The sequence below is a fragment of the Rana temporaria genome, chromosome 7 (genome assembly GCF_905171775.1).
Source record: "Rana temporaria chromosome 7, aRanTem1.1, whole genome shotgun sequence".
Taxonomy (NCBI): Eukaryota; Metazoa; Chordata; class Amphibia; order Anura; family Ranidae; genus Rana; species Rana temporaria.
In genome coordinates, this window is record NC_053495.1 from 80,363,339 (window position 1) to 80,382,227 (window position 18,889).

The 18,889-nt window shown below is 43.1% G+C and overlaps 1 protein-coding gene across 3 annotated transcripts in view; it reads right to left on the bottom strand.

Annotated features, from left to right (window-relative positions):
- Window positions 1-17,342, bottom strand: part of CHADL (chondroadherin like) — a 549,464-nt gene extending 532,122 nt beyond the window's left edge. The window contains exon 1 of one of the 3 annotated variants that reach the window (XM_040359603.1): window positions 17,248-17,342. Coding sequence is in view for 2 of the 3 variants with exons in the window: in XM_040359602.1 (XP_040215536.1) it covers window positions 17,248-17,301 (54 nt within the window). In the remaining variant the exon portion in view is untranslated. The remainder of the gene's footprint in view (window positions 1-17,247) is intronic. The other 2 variants (XM_040359602.1, XM_040359605.1) reach the window with 2 other exon arrangements.
- Window positions 17,343-18,889: the final 1,547 nt, after the last annotated feature.

Consider the following 18,889-nt stretch of genomic DNA (forward strand, 5'->3'; position numbering starts at 1 on the left):
AAGCCTGCCCCCCCCCCCCCGAATGCAAAAGAGCCTTATGGGGTGGGGGCCCAGGTGGAAGACGGCGAAGCCCGGGGCCCAATGGGGTGGTATTAGGGGGCCCCCGGCAGAAGACCCCCAGCTGACTAATAAATTAATTTATAAATGTGTGTGGTGTATTATTTTTTTACATTTTTTTCCCTCAGGTGAATGGGTAGGGGTACAATGTACCCCATACTCATTCACATAGGGTGGGGGGGCCGGAATCTGGGGGCCCCCTTATTAAAGGGGCCTCTCAGATTGTGATAAGCCCCCCGCCAACCAACGGCCAGGGTTGTCGGGAAGAGGCTCTTGTCCCTATCGACATGGGGACAAGAGTGCTTTGGGGTGCCCCCCTCCCCCACAGCACACACTCCCCCATGTTGAGGGCATGCGGTCTGGTACGGCTCAGGAGGGGGGGCGCTCGCTCTTCCCCACCCCCATTCCTGTCCGGGCCAGACTGCGTGCCTGGGATGAGGGCTTGGTCTGGATCTGGGGGGGGACCCCACGCTGGTTTTCGGCATGGGTTTAACCCCTCACGTAACGGACCAAGCCGAAGAGCCTAATGTGCACCTGGAGGGGGACCCACACCGGTTTCTTGTTAGAAATTTGGCGCGGAGTTCCCCTTTATCCCGGTCCTGTCAGGGGGGGAAATGTCTGTTCATACAATGTATGAACAGCGATCTGTCATTTCCCCTAGTCAGTCCCACCCCCCCCTTACAGTTAGAACACACCCAGGGAACATAATTAACCCCTCCCTCGCCCCTAGTGTTAACCCCTTTCCTTGCCAGTGACATTTTCATAGTAAGAAATGCATTTTTAGAACATTGGTCGCTAGGAAAATGCCAATGGTCCCAAAAATGTGTCCGCCATAATGTTGCAGTACCGATAAAAATTGCTGCTCGCCGCCATTACTAGTAAAAAAATATATAATAAAAAAGCCATAAAACGAACCACTATTTTGTAGACGCTAGAACTTTTGCGCAAACCAATCAAACGCTTATTGCGATTTATTGGAACCCAAAAATATGTCGAAGAATACGTATCGGCCTAAACTGAGGGAAAAAAGTTTTTTTTTAGATAATTTTGGGGATATTTATTATAGCAAACAGTAAAAATTATTTTTTTGGTTCAAAAAAAATGTCGCTCTATTTTGGTTTATAGCAACAAAAAAAAAAAGGCAGAGGTGATCAAATACCACCAAAAAAAATAATCTATTAAGACTAAAACAGTTTTTTCTGCTCGAAAATTACTTAAAACCCCCAAACATTATATATTTTTTTTCTAACACCCTAGAGAATAAAATAGTGGTCATTCCAATACTTTTTGTCACACCGTATTTGCGCAGCAGTCTTACAAGCGCACTTTTTTTGGAAAAAATTCACTTTTTTTAATTAAAAAATAAGACAACAATAAATTTGGGCCAATTTTTTTATATATTGTGAAAGATAATGTTACGCCGAGTAAAATGATACCCAACATGTCACGCTTAAAAATTGCGCCCGCTCGTGGCATGGCGTCAAACTTTTACCCTTAAAAATCTCGATAGGCGATGTTTAAAAAATTCTAGAGATTGCATTTTTTGAGCTACAGAGTAGGCCTAGGGCTAGAATTATTGCTATCGCTCTAACGATCGCGGCAATACCTCACTTGTGTGACCTTTTTTTTTTTTTTCAGGTTACCAGTTTATAGCTACAAAGAAGGTCTAGTGCTAAAAGTATTGCTATCGCTCTAACACACGCGTCTATACCTCACATGTGTGGTTTGAACAGTGTTTACATATGTGGGCGGGACTTACGCCATTCCATGAGTGTTTGCAATATTAAAGCGTGACATGTTAGGTATCTATTTACTCGGTGTAACATCATCTTTCACATTATCACCAAAAATTGTGCTAACTTTAGTGTTTTGTTAATTTTTAACCACTTGAGCCCCAGACCATATTACTGGTCAATGACCGGGCCAGTTTTTGTGATACGGCACTGCGTCGTTTTAACTGACAAATGGGCGGTCGTGCGACGTGGTTCCCAATCAAAATTGTCGTCCTTTTTTTTTCACACAAATACATTATTAAATGTGCGTGTTCACTTCTGACTGGGAGGACAGGGGCATTTTAATTATTATTATTTATTTTTGTTACGTAATAATTCACTAAGACCTCCCCTTCAGGCTGGAAAGCATGAGTTCAGGGGGAAAATGCTCTCATGCCATTGCAGCTTTGTTCCTACATGTGTGATGAACTGAGTCTGCTCAGACACTTAGAAAATTTTTCCTTTATTTTTAAAAGGTGAAAATCACTTGGATGCTCATAGAGCGTGGGTGGGTTATTACCAGGTGTAAGCACTTACAAGCTCACCCAAACTAGAGACTGAAATTTGTTCATGTGATTTCAATTGCTTCATTACTAGCACATGTTATAAAAAGCGTGGATCGATCAGTCCTCAGCTGCCCTCCGAGGGGCAGGCAGGAATGCTGTTGCGAAACAGAAATGTGGTTTGTTGCGTGTTTATTTTGCCAATGTTTTTTGTTTATTTTTAAATGATGTTCACTTTGATGTATTTGTCTCTGCTGCCTTATTTTGATAAAAATTTCTGAAGATGTTGGGATGGTTAACCTATGTTTATTTTGATTTTTGAAATGTATTTTTGTTTGTGTGTGTTTGTTTGTCTTTTTTTGCTTTCCTTGTTTTGTTGACCAATAAAAATTACTTTAAAATGTTGAAGTTTTGTTTTTTGTTACTTTTTCATGCTACATATTTTGACAGCTGCAGCTGAAATAGGTTTGGGCCTAACAAATTAGGTGTGATTTTTGTCTAAGCTTCTTTCCTGGTGTATAATCATGAAATGTTTGCCATGTTTATTCTCCATGAATTTAAAGACAAAGTGGTAAGTATTTTCTTTTTACTGCAGTGGTCCTCAGCCCTCAAGTACCCCCGACAGGACATGTTTTGTGGATTTCTCTTATCAAGAATTGCTGTCTTGTGCAAGATGAAGGAAAACCTGCAAACATGGCCTGGGGGTTATTGGTGGACAGGCTTGAAGTGCTGATTTACAGCACTGTGCTTAAATCTAGCGCAAGGCAATCCTATTCTAATTGTGGGTGTTTGAGGGAAGCCAAGTGAGTGTTAGAACCCCTGCTTGTGTTTTTTTTGGGGTTGAGCTTTGTGTCCCTTTTCTTAAAATTGGCTTCACTTCCTGTCACACAGCTGAACAGGAAGTGAGGTTAAAACCCTACCAGTGTCTTTTCTTGGGGACACAGGTCAATCTAACTAGTGTCCCCATTAAGCAAATTGCACTCCAGCACTGCTGTGTACACCCCAAATCATGGGTCTTCAAACTACGGCCCTTAAGTTGTTCAGGAACTACAATTCCCATCATGCCTAGTCATGTCTGTGAATGTCAGTGCATTACAAGGCCTCATGGGATGTGTAGTTCTACAACATTTGGAGGGCCGTAGTTTGAGGATCCCTGCCCCAAATGATTATTTAGTTTGGGGTTTAGTAAATGCAAAGTCACTCTGCAGTACAAGCATAGTTGCTGAAAATCAGAGAGGAAGCACTGATGGTTTTAACATCCAATCCTGTAGAAGCAAAGTTTTTTTTTGTTTTCTTCCTTGCTTGTCCACTTGTAGTGCAAAGTGGATTTGCCTTTAGTAAATGGACCCCAAAGTCCAAGATCCCTAATAATTTGGGGTGTACACAGCAAAATGCTAGAGTGCAATTTACATAATGGGAAACTATTTAGATTGATCTCTGTATCCCCATGAAAAGATATTAGTAAGGTTTTACCCTCACTTCCTGTTTGGCTATGTGACAGGAAGTGAATGAATTTGAATTAGAAAGGGTGAAGACACCTCACAAATGTTGTCACTATCAGGGGTGCAGACATCCCCAAAAAATGAGCAGATAATACTTATTTGCAAATTAATATTTTTTTAGTTAACATTGGGTGGTGTTTGTGGGGGGCCCTAACACACACATTCATACATATTAGCAATGCTGTATCCTGGCCTATTGGCATGGTTATATTTTCTTAGGCCTCTCAAAACTCTCTGAAATGTGTGCTTCAACTAGAACTATAATCAACACTTTTTATTTTCTTTAATTTTGGATAGAGTGAGGGAGGGTTATAGGCCCTGTCAGTTTATTTTGTATTATCTGTGTCCAATTGGGGAGATTTGCCTTCACTTCCTGCCACATAGCCAAACAGGAAGTGAGAGAAAAACTATGCAAATTAAGGGAATCCAGTGCCCCCCTCCCCCCCAGAACTAGTGTGTGTGTGCCCTGAAAATTCCTGGGCGGGTCATACAAAAAGAGGGCGTGGCTTTGACAGGAAGGGGTGGGTAATTTTTCTATTAGGAGGTGCAGAAATGTAGTCAGTCCTAGGGCAGCACAAAACCTAAATATACTACTGCATATTAGGGCTTATTTAGACCGGATCCGATTTACAGCATGTTTTTATATTGTGGGAGGAAACCCACGCAGGAACAGGGAGAACATGCAAACTCCAGGTAGATGGTGTCACGGGCGGGATTCGAACCAGCGACCCTTTTGCTGCTAGGTCAAAGTGCTATACACTACACCACTGTGCTGAACGAACATGATTGCAGCTGAAAGCATGAGATTTTTTTTTTCCAATACCATGCTTTCCAGCCTTATTGACCCCGCCTCTCTCCATAAAGAGGACCTGTCACACACTAGTCCTATTACAAGGGATGTTTACATTCCTTGTAATAGGAAGAAAAGTGACCAAAAATAAAAAAAATGACAAAAAAGTGCAAGAATAAAAATATGAGGTAAAAAAAAAACAAATAACGCCCCTGTCCCTAGAAGCTTGCACTCAGAAGCGAATATGCATGTAAGTCCCGCCCACATAATTAAACACCATTCAAACCACACATGTGAGGTATGGACGCGTGCATTAGAGCGAGAGCAATAATTCTAGCCCTAGACCTCCTCTGTAACTCTGAACTGGTCACCTGTAAAAAAAAATCAAGCATCGCCTATGGATATTTTTACGTCCCGAAGTTTGGCGCCATTCCATGAGTGTGTGCAATATTAAAGCGTGACAAGTTGGTATCTATTTATTTGGTGTAACATCATCTTTCACATTATCCATAAAAATTGGGCTAACTTTACTGTTTTGTTATTTTTTAATTCATGGACCGTTTTTTTTTTGGGCCAAAAAAAAAGGCATTAGAAAAATTATTGCGCAATTACCGTTGGAAATCAAATAAAAAATGACCGCCACTTTATTCCCTAGGGTGTCTGCTAAAAAATTATATATATAATGTTTGGAGGTCCTGAGTAATTTCCCAGGAAATAAATATAATTTTTACATGAAGGAGAGAAGTGCCAGAATAGACGCGGTATGGAAGTGGTTAAAGTGAAATAATAAAAGTTAAATATATCTTTAAATTTCATACAGGGGGGGAGGGGGGATACACGCATGTTTCCTGTGCTTAGAACTGTCCCTGTACAAGATGTCATTTCTGAAGTGAAAAAAAAAGTACAGTGATACCTCGGTTCACGAACGCTTCTGTTCACGAACAACTCGGTTCACGAACAGAAAAGTTCATAGAAATATGCTCCGGTTCACGAACTCCGCCTCGGTTCACGAACAGGAGCCGCGGCCATTTTAATGCTATTTCCAGGCTCTCACATGGTCGTGACTTCCTGTAGGAAGACCGTGGAGAGAAGAAGACACACAGAAAGAAGTACTGTGAGTACTCTGCAAACATTTTAAGTGATGTTTGGATTTTTGGTGTGCTTTTTAGCACATACAGTACTGTACTGTACTATAGTACTGTAAGTGCGGAGCAGCAATGAAGGTGACAAGAACAGCAATGCAGGTGACAATGTGCAAAGTGGAAATGCAAGTGATAATGTGCAAAGTGGAAATGCAAGTGATAATGTGCAAAGTGGAAATGCAAGTGACAATGTGCAAAGTGGAAATGCAGGTGACAAGAATGTGCAGCACAAGCATGGTGGCAAAAAGAAAGTGCAGAGCAGTAGTAAAGGTGACAGCAAGGTTGTGAAGAAAATATACATTACTATACTGTACTAATGTGTATTGTAATTTGTTTCATATTTTTGTGCTTCAAAAACCCCCAAAAAAAGGTCAGCACAGATTAATCGGATTTACATTGAACCCTATGGGAAAATGTGCCTCGGTTCACAACCAATTCGGTTCGCGACCAGAGTCAGTTCACGAATTAAGTTCGTGAACCGAGGTATCACTGTAATTTTAAAGTACTCATGGCTATAAAGAATACAGTCATTGCTCATTAAAACTAAAAAAAAATGTATGGGGGTCCCCCCAAATTAAATTACCAGGCCCTTCAGGTCTGGAATGGATATTAAGGGGAACCCCGCCGTAAAAACAAAAAAAAATGGCGTGGGGTCCCCCCAAATATCCATACCAGGCCCTTCAGGTCTGGTGTGGATTTTAAGGGGAACTCCACCCCAAATTTAAAAAAAAAATGGCGTGGAGTCCCCCTAAAAATCCACACCAGACCTTTATCCCAGCACGTTAACCTGGCCGGCCGCAGAAAAGAGGGGGGACAGAGTGCGGCCCCCCCTCTCCTGAACCGCACCAGGCCACATGCCCTCAACATGGGGAGGATGTCCCCATGTTGATGGGGACAAGGGCCTCATCCCCACAACCCTTGCCCGGTGGTTGTGGGGGTCTGCAGGCGGGAGGCTTATCAGAATCTGGAAGACCCGTTTAACAAAGGGGACCCCCAGATCCCGCCCCCCCATGTGAAATGGTAATGGGGTACATTGTACCCCTAACCATTTCACCCCAAAAAAAAGTGACAAAAGTGTGAAAAATTACAGTAGCCGGTTTTTGACAAATATTTTAATAAAATCTTCTTTCCGCGTTTTTTCTTCTTCTTTCATTCGGGTTTCTTCCTCTGCTTCTTTCTTGGGTATTCTCATCCACATCTTGCCCGACGTCTCCCATCTTCTTCTCTGTCCGTCGACCTTCTCGTCCCGCATCTTCTTGATCTTCTGGGCGCTGAGCTTGAAATTGAAGAGCCCGCCGTGTTCCCGCCCCCTCTGACGCCACAGGTTAACTCATATGAATGTCCGCGTGTGGCATATGTGCGTCAGAGGGGGGCGGGGTCACATGAGTGTCACACGGCGGGAACTTCAATTGGAAGCTCGTCCGCATAGTGCGGCGGCTTCTTCTTCTCCGGACGGCGCGCTTGAAATTGAATTCCCCCGCCGTGTGATGCTCTGTGACCCCGCCCCCCTCTGACGCTCATGACTTTCTAAGGAGTTTACTTGTGGCGTCAGAGGGGGGCGGGTCCCAGGAGCAGCACACGGCGGCCAAATTCAATTTCAAGCGCTGCGTCCGGGGAAGAAAAAGATGTGGACGAGAAGGCTGGCGGACGGACGGAGAAGACAGGAGAAGACACCGGGCAAGATGCGGGACGAGAAGGCTGAAGGACGGACGGAGAAGATAGAAGAACACGTCGGGCAAGATGTGGACGAGAAGACCCAAGAAAGAAGCAGAAGAAGAAACCCGAATGAAAGAAGAAAAGAAGATTTTATTAAAAGATTTGTCAAAAACCGGCTACTGTAATTTTTAACACTTTGACATTTTTTTGGGGGGAAATGGTAGAGGTACAATGTACCCCATTACCATTTCACATAGGGGGGGGCAGGATCTGGGGGTCCCCTTTGTTAAAGGGGTCTTCCAGATTCTGATAAGCCCCTCACCCGCAGACCCCCACAACCACCGGGCAAGGGTTGTGGGGATGAGGCCCTTGTCCCCATCAACATGGGGACATCCTCCCCATGTTGAGGGCATGTGGCCTGGTGCGGTTCAGGAGAGGGGGGGCCGCACTCTGTCCCCCCCTCTTTTCTGCGGCCGGCCAGGTCAACGTGCTCGGATAAGGGTCTGGTGTGGATTTTTAGGGGGACTCCACACCATTTTTTTTTTACATTTGGGGTGGAGTTCCCCTTAAAATCCACACCAGACCTGAAGGGCCTGGAATGGATATTTGCGGGAAACCCACGCCATTTTTTTTTTTTACGGCGGGGTTCCCCTTAATATCCATTCCAGACCTGAAGGGCCTGGTAATTTAATTTGGGGGAACCCCTACACATTTTTTGTTTTTGTTTTATGAATGAATCCTGTCTGAATTGTCAGAGCCGACAATTCATTATAGCCGCGTGTGAATTTTAAATGACTTTTTTCCTTCAGAATGTCATTTTGTGCACGGACAGTTCTAAGTGCGGGAAAAATGCGCTATTTCACATGCTGACATTACACCCCCCCATGGTACGAAATTTAAAGGAATATTTCACTTTTATTGTTTCACTTTAAGCATTATTAAATTCACTGCTCCCGAAAAAACGGCCGTTTTAAAAAATAAAAAAAGCATTGATACATGTCCCCTGGGGCAGGACTGAGGTCCCCAAACACTTTTTAGGACAAAACTTGCATATTATCCTTTAAAATGAACACTTTTGATTTCTCCCATAGACTTCTATAGGGAGTTCGGCGCGGCTTTACATATTACTAGCAACGCGCCGGCTGCTACGCTGGTTCATGCGCCTAATTAAGGCTTCACCTGGAGTACTAATTAAGGCATGAACCAGCGCAGCGCACTGACAATAGTAAATCAGCCCCACTGTCTCCTTGTCTTCTGCCTAATCAGTAAGCCTATAAATAATTATATTTTTGTATTTTTGTTGTTTCTCTAAAAAAAAAAAAAAAAAATTCTATTATAGTGACAAGGGCTGTCCCGATACCACTTTTTTAAGACTGAGTACAAGTACCGATACTTTTTTTCAAGTACTCGCCGATACCGATTACAAATACTTTTTTGTAATGTCATGTGACACACTGATAGATGGCACTGGCTGATGGGCACTAAAAGGTGGCACTGACTGATGGCTGGCAGTAGCACTGATGGATGGGCACTGATAGGTGGCACTGATTATGCAGCACTGTTGAGTGCCATGCACTGATGGCTGGCACTGAAAGATGGCACTGACAGGTGGCACACACTGATGGCTGGCACTGAAAGATGGCACTGATAGGTGGCACGCACTGAAAGATGGCATGCACAGAAAGATGGCACTGATAGGTATCATGCACTGAAAGATGGCACTGATAGGTGGCACGCACTGAAAGATGGCACTGATAGGTGGCACGCACTGATGGGTGGCACTGAAATATGGCACTGATAGGTGGCACGCACTGAAATATGGCACTGATAGGTGGCACGCACTGAAAGATGGCACTGATAGGTTACATGCACTGATGGCTGACAGTGGCACTGACGGATAGCTGGTACTGATGGATGGGCACTGACAGATGGCTGGCACTTGTGGGCAGGCACTGAAATAAATGACATGAAAGGAACCTAAACAATTTTTCTATGCTGCCTGCGACGCCCATCTTGCTACACCCTGCACTTGGCCACATAAAAGCAGCAGTGGACATCTTGTTACACACAGCCTGAACTAATAATAACTTTGAGCGAACCCCCAATGCAATCTCTAGGGCTCCCTCCTGTGGACATAAAAAAAGCAATTCTCTACAATTCTCTACAAAGCACTACATGACAAATAAATATTGAGATATTTTTACCAATAATATTTCAAAGATTTATGCATATGTTTCATACTTCAGAATGCCAATATGACCAAACTAATCTTTCATTTAGACCATATGGGGATCCTGAGCCCGATCGAAAAATCCATCTGGTTTTTTCTTTTAATAGCAGATTACCCAAATTTCCTTTTTTTGATCCAGTTCTATGTCCCCTACCACCTAGAATTTTATGCAGCCAAGGTTTCTGCATTGCTTATCCCTTATTTTGAGACTGATCTGTCTCTTTTTAGGAGCATGTCATTTACATGTTCCAGGTCTCCTCGTCTCACCACATATATTACCCCTCTGGAGCTGCAATCATAAAGTGATCCGATTTAAATTCTTTCTCCATCTTTTGGATTGAGAAACTCCTTTACTGTGGGAAAAAAACTTCATGCTTTGCGATGAAATTGAAGAACCCATTTGGTTTCTTAGGTAACCACATTCTTAGCTGCGTTCTCTGTATTCTTCTCAAAATGGCTACAGTATGTACCAATATGTCTCCCAGGTTTCTAGCTCTATGGTAGGTTACTGATGGAAGGATTGGTAAGAATTCTCCCAAATCATTATCAAAAAGACTGGCTAGTACTTCTGTAGGATATTAAATATGTCTCCCTATTGCTGAGAGAAGCTACCAATCATTTTCTACATCTCCTACCGATGCATGCTAGGTGGTGAGGGGAGTGCAGGTAGGCCTAGACAGTTGGTGGAATAGGGGATTCTATAATCAGAAGGACTGATAGAATAATTTGTCGCCAGGATCGCCTCAACCGAATGGTTTGCTGTCAATAGATTGCTTTAAGAAAGGTGTGGATACTTTCCTAGATGAATATAATTTAACTGGGTACTAACATTTATAGGTAAAGTTGATCCAGGGAAAATCTGATTGCCTCTCGGGGGATGAGGAAGGAATTTTTTTTGCCTTTCTCTGGATCAACTGTAGGTATAGAATTGGGTATATGGGATTGTACGGTATTTTTTATTAATTTTTTTTTTTTATGGTTGAACTAGATGGACTTGTGTCTTTATTCAACCTGACTAACTATGTAAGAGGGTGGACTATTAATCATTATCTGAAGAGGTCACCACCTATAGCTATTCTTAGCTCATAAACAGTCCAAACGGTGTCTCAGTGCTACCTCTCTGCCTCAACAAACAATAAAACTTAAATTCCTGCATACTGGGGTAAATTATTATAAACAAAATAATAATCCAAAATGTCCAAATAAAGGGCTTCACGGGGTGAAGGCGTCACATATTAATGTTGTGCTCAAACACAGATATAAAATGGCTTCCTAGTTGCTGCTTTTAGTTATAGCTGTGCTTAGATTAGCCTGCTGACATCATCATGCATGCCACTCTTGTGCATCTGTGTCACTGCTTTGCATAATAAAATGGCACAAAGGTGCGCACAGGTGATGTGATGATGTCAGTCCATTGACACAATCACATACGTGATGACATGGATTCACAGGTGTGGCATGCATGATGTTATAATGCTAATCTAAGCGCAACCAGAGCTGATCTGCCCTATACGCTCATTACGCGAGCAAGGTAGGGCCCCGCAAATTACTTGAGGCCCAGCCTCTCGTTGTCAGATACAGCCCCTCCTCCTGGGCCCGGGACTTTGATAAACAGATCACCCGTCCAATCCTGATGACGGGTGATCTGTCAATCAAAGTTCCCCAGCCAGGGGGCAGGGCTGTATATGACATTCAGTGGCAGGAACACAGCAATTTAAATTAAAGCTGTTATCGCTGTATTCCCTGCGCTGCACACTGATCATCTGGGCGGCTCTCCTTTTCCTCCCCTGAACAGGTAGGCTGAATAATGGGCACAAGGCTGCATTTGGTGAGCACAAGGCTGCATTTGGTGGGCACAAGGCTGCATCATGGTGGGCACTGGGCACAAGGCTGTATCATGGTGGGCACTGGGCACAAGGCTGCATCATGGTGGGCACTGGGCACAAGGTTGCATTTGGTGGGCACAAGGCTGCATTTGCTGGGCACAAGGCTGCATGGTGGGCACTGGGCACAAGGCCGCATGGTGAGCACAAGGCTGCATGGTGGGCACTGGGCACAAGGCTGAATGGTGGGCACAAGGCTGCATGGTGGGCACTGGGCACAAGGCTGCATGGTGGGCACAAGGCTGCATGGTGGGCACTGGGCACAAGGCTGCATTTGGTGGGAACAAGGCTGCATGGTGGGCACTGGGCACAAGGCTGCATGGTGGGCACTGGCGGGCCTTGCACATGCGCAGTAGGGTTCCCAGCGTTAAGCCAAAAGGCTACACTGCCAGGTACCCTTACCCACAATGGCGACGGCAGCACCCGACAGCTGATGGAAACATCAGCTGCGGGTGCCGAAATCGCTGGACTCCAGGACAGGTAAGTGTCCATTTATTAAAAGCCAGCAGCTACAGTATGTATACTCCCAAACTTCACTGTTAATATGGTGTTTTTGAGTAGTTGATGTGCAGTGCCATTTGACCTCCAAACATGGTGTGTATTATGGCATGCAAAGAGTTCAATTTTGGTCTCATCTGACCAGACTATATTCTCCCAGTATTTCACAGGCTTGTCTAAATGTTGTGCAGAAAACTTTAAACAAGCTTCAACAAGCTTTTTCTACAGCAATGGAGTCTTGCGTGATGAATGTACATACAGGCCATGGTGGTTGAGTGCATTACATATTGCTTCCTTTGAAAAAATTGTACCTGCTAATTCCAGGTCTTTCTAAAGCTCTCCACAAGCGGTCCTTGGCTCTTGAACAACTCTTCTGATAATTCTTTTCACTCCTCGGTCATAAATCTTGCGAGGAGCACCTGGTCGTGGCCAGTTTATGTTTAAATTATGTTCTTTCCTCTTCCGGATTATGGCCCCAACAGTGCTCACTGGAACATTCAGAAGTTTAGAAATCCTTCTGTAACCAATGCCATCAGTATGTTTTACAACAATAAGGTTGAAAAGGTCTCGAGAAAGCTCTTTGCTTTTACCCATCATGAGATGTTTCTTGTGCGACACCTTGGTAATGAGACGTCTTTTTATAGGCCATTAGTTGAGACTGAACCAGTGTCACAAACTACGTTGAACGAGAGTTAACCACAACTGCGAATAGGGAAAATATTTCAATGCAGTTCTCTGTTATGTGATTTTCAGTACTGGACCCCAGGCTTCACTCTAATCAGAGAAAAAGAGTTTGGGGGTTCACTATATCATATCTCTCACATATAGGAATGTATTGAGATACTAAGGGAGCAGGAATTACAACATACCTTCATCCCCTAGCATCGAAAAGGTTCTGCGAACATGTTCAGTATTTGTTCCCAGGAGGGTGTATACTGTAAAGAACAAATGTCAAGCACGTAGCATATGAAAATACTGTATGCAGATAGCTTATACAGGCAACTGTAGCTTAAATGGTTTAAGAGTGTATGTCCCTTTAAGATATTCCACAACTGTTACATGAAGGCACAGTAAGTAATCCCAAGCAGCAAGGTAGTATAAACTAAAGCCAGATTCAAATACAGTACTTAGTAAATCGATATGTGAACCGGGTAATTCTAGAGCAACAAATGTAACGTAGTAATGGTACTTATCCGTTTGCAGAGCATGAGAGTTGTTCATGTTCAGTAAGCAGAGTATTGTAACAGTAATGGGATTCTGTCATGGAGTGTCTCCTGGTGGAGGATATCTTAGGGTGTCCCCAGCAACTGCAGTAAGGATGGCAGCGTGAAGCTTAGAGGTGGCATGGTTCCGGGCTGCAGTGATATCCAGTTGAGGGGATATTGCCAATAGTTTGTTTGTAGCGTGGTCTGGCTATGGCCGACAATAATAGAACAGTGTGTACTATCCACGCTGTTCTGTTTATAGGAGGGAGGCATGTGTAACAAATGAGCGTTGATTTTCGCTCGGCACTTCTGCATTCCACGCTGGAACTCACGTGGCGCCGGGCAATGACGTCAATGCGTGGTCGCGTATGCGTTCCAGCGTGGAACGCAATACAGCAACGAGCGCTGTTTACAACCAGCTGATATTAATTTGCACTGACAAAGGGGTAAGATTGCTTTCCAATTACTGATAGATTTCAGCTGTTGTCTTGGCTTTCCAAGCCTTCTTGCACCTCTCTTTCTTCATGTGTTCAATACTTTTTTCCCTGTGCCATTCTATTTTTTTATACATACATACAGTAGCTCATAACAGTGAGTAAACCCCTCACATTTTGTAAATAGTTTATTATATCTTTTTCATGTGAAAGCACTGAGAAATGACACTTTGCTACAATGTAAATTAGTGAGTGTACAGCTTGTATAACAGTGTAAATTTGCTGTCGCCTCAAAATAACAACACACAGCCATTAATGTCTAAACTGCTGGCAACCAAAGTGAGTACACCCCTAAGTAAAAATGTCCAAATTGGGCCCAATTAGATATTTTCCCTCCCTGGTGTCATGTGACTTGTTAGTGTTACAAGATCTCATGTGTGAATGGAAAGCAGGTGTGTTAAATTTGGTGTTATCTCTCTCACTCTCTCATACTGGTCACTGGAAGTTCTACATGGCACCTCATGGCAAAGAACTCTCTGAGGATCTGAAAAAAAGAATTGTTGCTCTAAATAAAGATGGCCTAGGCTATAAGAAGTTTGCCAAGACCCTGAAACTGAGCTGCAGCATGGTGGCCAAGACCATACATCGGTTTAACAGGACAGGTTCCACTCAGAACAGGCCTCGATATGGTCAACCAAAGGAGTTGAGTGCACATGCTCAATGTCATGTCCAGAGGTTGCCTTTGGGAAATAGAAGTATGAGTGCTGCCAGCATTGCTGCATAGGTTTAAGGAGTGGGGGATCAGCCTGTCAGTGCTCATACCATACTCCGCACACTGCATCAAATTAGTCTGCATGGCTGTCGTCCCAGAAGGAAGCCTCTTCTAAAGATGATGCACAAGAAAGCCTGCAAACAGTTTACTGTAGACAAGCAGACTAAGGACATGGATTACTGGAACCATGTATTTTGGTCTGATGAGACCAGCATAAATTGATTTGGTTCAGATGGTGTCAAGAGTGTGTGGCGGCAACCAGGTGAAGAGTACAAAGACAAGTGTGTCTACAGTCAAGCCTGGTGGTGGGAGTGTCATGGTCTGGGGCTGCATGAGTGCTGTTGGCACTGGGGAGCTACAGTTCATTGGGGGAACCATGAATGTACTGTGACATGTATGGCAGAGCATGATCCCCTCCCTTCCAAAACTGGGCCGCAGGGCAGTATTCCAACATGATAACGACCCCAAACACACCTCCAAGATGACCACTGCCTTGCTAAAGAAGCTGAGGGTAAAGGAGGCTAAACCCAATTGAGCATCTGTGAGGCATCCTCAAACGTAAGGTGGAGGAGCACAAGGTCTCTAACATCCACTAGCTCTGTGATGTCGTCATGGAGGAGTGGAAGAGGACTCCAGTGGCAACCTGTGAAGCTCTGGTGAACTCCATGCCCAAGGCAGTGCTGGAAAATAATGGTGGCCACACATATTGACAGTTTGGACCCAATTTGGACATTTTCACTTAGGGTGTACTCACTTTTGTTGCCATCGGTTTAGACATTAATGGCTGTGTGCTGAGTTATTTTGAGGGGACAGGAAATTTACACTGTTATACAAGTTGTAAACTCATTACTTTACATTGCAGCAACGTTTCCTTTCTTCAGTGTTGTCACATGAAAAGATATACGGTAATAAAATATTTACAACAATGTGAGGGGTGTACTCACTTCTGTAAGATACTGTACTTTATGAACTTTTTTGTTTTGGTGTCTTTGTATGTATGGATTGCATGGGTTGTTACCGACATGTGATGACAATTTTATGTCCATAGCACCATTTGAAATTTACCTAGTAAAATGGTGACGTGTTCAATACTTATTTTACCCAATGTATGTGTTTGAGTACAGCATGATTTGCTATGTGACCCCTTCAACCTAAATGAAGCTTTTTATTTGGGTTAAACATAGTGGGGTAGATTCAGAGAGAAGATACGACGGCGTATCTCCAGATACGCCGTCGTATCTCTGAGTCCGGCCGGTCGTATCTATGCGCCTGATTCATAGAATTAGTTACGCATAGATTTCTATTAGATCCGACCGGCGTAAGTCTCTTACGCCGTTGGATCGTAACTGCATTTTTCCGCTGACCACTAGGAGCGTGTATGTTGATTTACGCGTCGAAATATGTAAATCAACAAGATACGCAAATTCACGAACGTATGCCCGGCCGACGCAGTACATTTACGCCGTTTACGTTAGGCGTTTCCCAGCGTATAGTTATCCCTGCTATATGGTGGCGTAAGTGCGGCGTACCAATGTTAAGTATGGTCGTCGTTCCCGCGTCGAATTTTGAATTTTTTAAGTCGTTTGCGTAATTCGTCCGTGAATGGGGCTGGACGTCATTTACGTTCACATCAAAACCAATGACGTCCTTGCGGTGTACTTTGCAGCAATGCTCACTGGGAAATTCCACGAACGGCGCATGCGCCCTTCGGGAAAAACCTCAATCACGTCGGGTCAAGCCTAATTTACATAACACACGCCCACCTCTTCACTATTTGAATTAGGCGGGCTTACGCCGGCCTATTTACGATACGCCGCCGCAACTTTCTTTTAAGAATACGGCACTTGCCGGTAAAAGTTGCGGAGGCGTAACTATTTAGGATACGTTACGCCCGCACAAAGAAACGCCGATCTGCGGGAATCTACCCCAGTGTTTTTTGTGTTTTTGATTTTTTGTTTTGTGTTTTATTGAAGATTTTCTGTCGTGTGCAAGGATTTGAGTTTTATCTGAGTCATAGTTTGGACTATTGGGGTAGTGACCACCTCAGATAATGTTTGATATTCCACTTTATACCTCTTGTTTATCTAGCATGCATTTGTAGGAGATGTGATTCATAATCAAAAATCTTTCATCATTTTTAGGGTTTTTATGTTATTTTTGAAATAATAAAAGGAAAGTATTAGAGCCCAGAGGGTATATTATTTATAAAAGAAAGTGCTGAGGGTCTCTTTTTTTTTTATTCAGCTTTTAATACATTTTTAAACAAAACTTACTCTGTAGTCCACGGTGCAATTCTTCTGTATGAATAAGAGGCTTGTTCTCATGCAAAAGGAAATGAGAAGGCTAAAAGAAGAGTTTGTACTCTGGATTCTCACATAAACACTAGTTTTTGCTGAAAGCAATATGCTTCAGAGCTTTTATGTAATGTCAAATCCTTGTTTCTAGTATTCAGCTCTAGCAGAAAGAGTCAAATGAGAGTCAACAGAAATGAGTAGAACATTTAACAATCATTCCCATTAGTTTTACAGAGATATTATATTTATTGAAACAGGGTAAACTGGTGCCTTTTATATATGATATCCAGTTTTAAATGCAGACGTGGCAAAACACACAAATTGCATGCAGTTTACTTTACAATAGACTTTAGTACATCAGCTTATAGGAGTCTCTATTTTGGGTAAACATTCATATAGTTATTTGTTCTCAGTTATCAAAAACTCTGATAACTTGTCAAAACTAGAACAAATGATTTTAAAATTTTGTTTACACATTATATTTGCAAAAAAAAAAGATATTTACTTACGATGCAGCTGTAATCCAGATAAAGTAATGTCCTTGTAGCTGGAAAATTGTGCATGAATCCTTTCTCCCAAGAAGAGATGTTTTAAATGGCAAGAAAGGCGGAGCAAGTCTGAAAGTGCAAAGCAGTAGGGTGTTGTATTTCACATCACATATACGTTCTAAATAACTTCATCTGTTAGCTGCCATCTAAAGATGTTTTCTTAAAATGTGCAAATCAAGTATGTGTCTTTAGCCTGTTTAGCAATAGCTTAATAAAACACATGTACTGTGTAGTGTATGGAAAAATGAGCATTTTGTATGTGACAGCTTTTGATTGTACTGAAAAGTATAGCAAAGTGCTCCTTCAACATTGGATATTTACATATACTACTTTCAACACAGCCATAAAAGGTGTTTGTTCCTCATGAAAGCATATTTTTTGGGACAACCAAGTAATCCTTCATGTCTGTGGGTAATTTAAATCTTTGTAACAAGACCAAATTTTGTAGATTTGATGTATGTTTTCCTTTAACGAACGTCTTTCCCATGTTGCACACCAAATGATTTTTCCCCTTTTGTAGACTTCTTCATTTTTGGTAGACTTATTACCTGCATACTAAGTACGATTTTTTTATTATTATTATTATTATTATAAACTGTCAAGTAAAAAATCTGGGAAAAAAATACTTTTTGCTGTCACAACAGATGTAACAGATTTCTTATCATCTGTGCCCAGTCTTGCCACAAAGAGTTAATCCAGTTCTGATTGTTCAGTGAAATAAAACAGACTTACAGAGAAAAACCTTAGTTCGTTCCGCCCCCTTGCTGTGAGTGACAGGTTATTTACATATCTCATGCACTAGCCTGGAGACAGGCATTATTTTTTAATTTCCACCCCCACTACTTTTCTGAAGTCATGTGGTTACTTTTCTGGATTTTGACTGGATGTTAGTGATCATAGCAGAATTCAGTGTAAGTACTACATAGGACAAAATGCATGTTGACAAGGGGAGTGTAGAGGTGGGCCGGGAGTCTACTGACATCACGACTCCACCCACCGAGCTCCAGACAACAGATCCACCCACAGAATCTGCAGTTTTTCAGTTCTTATAACAGACAGGTGAGGGGAGACATTTGACAGGTGAGGATACATGCAGGAGACATCTATATTCTTATAGTTCAGCACTATGGCAGTAGTTTAGAAAAGATGAGAGTGGGTTTACATCCACTTTAATTTATGTAGCACTACCCCCCGAAGGAGCTGCTGGTTTCGATTTGGGCCGGTGATCTGCCGTGCTGGTTCCATGTATCATGGAAGTTCCAGCGCATGCGCGAACTGATGCGCAGAGATGGTTCCAGCTATCGGGAAAGTTCCTTCAAGCATTGCGCAGGTGCAAACTTGCTGACGGAAATCCCCGAACGGCGGCCGGCATCCAGGGCGACGTGGACTTAGAGGTAAGTGGCCAGTCGGCCTCACGTCCTCGCTGCGCTCGGACGGCTCGCTTCGCTCGCTCGGCCTCCTGGCTCTTTTTTTAACATCCTCCAATCCACGGGGATGTTAAAGAATGAGCCTGGATGCCGGGCGAGGTTCGGGAATTTCCGTCGGGAAGTTTGCGCCTGCGCAGTCAGTGGAGGAACTTCCCCCATAGGGGAACATTGAGGAC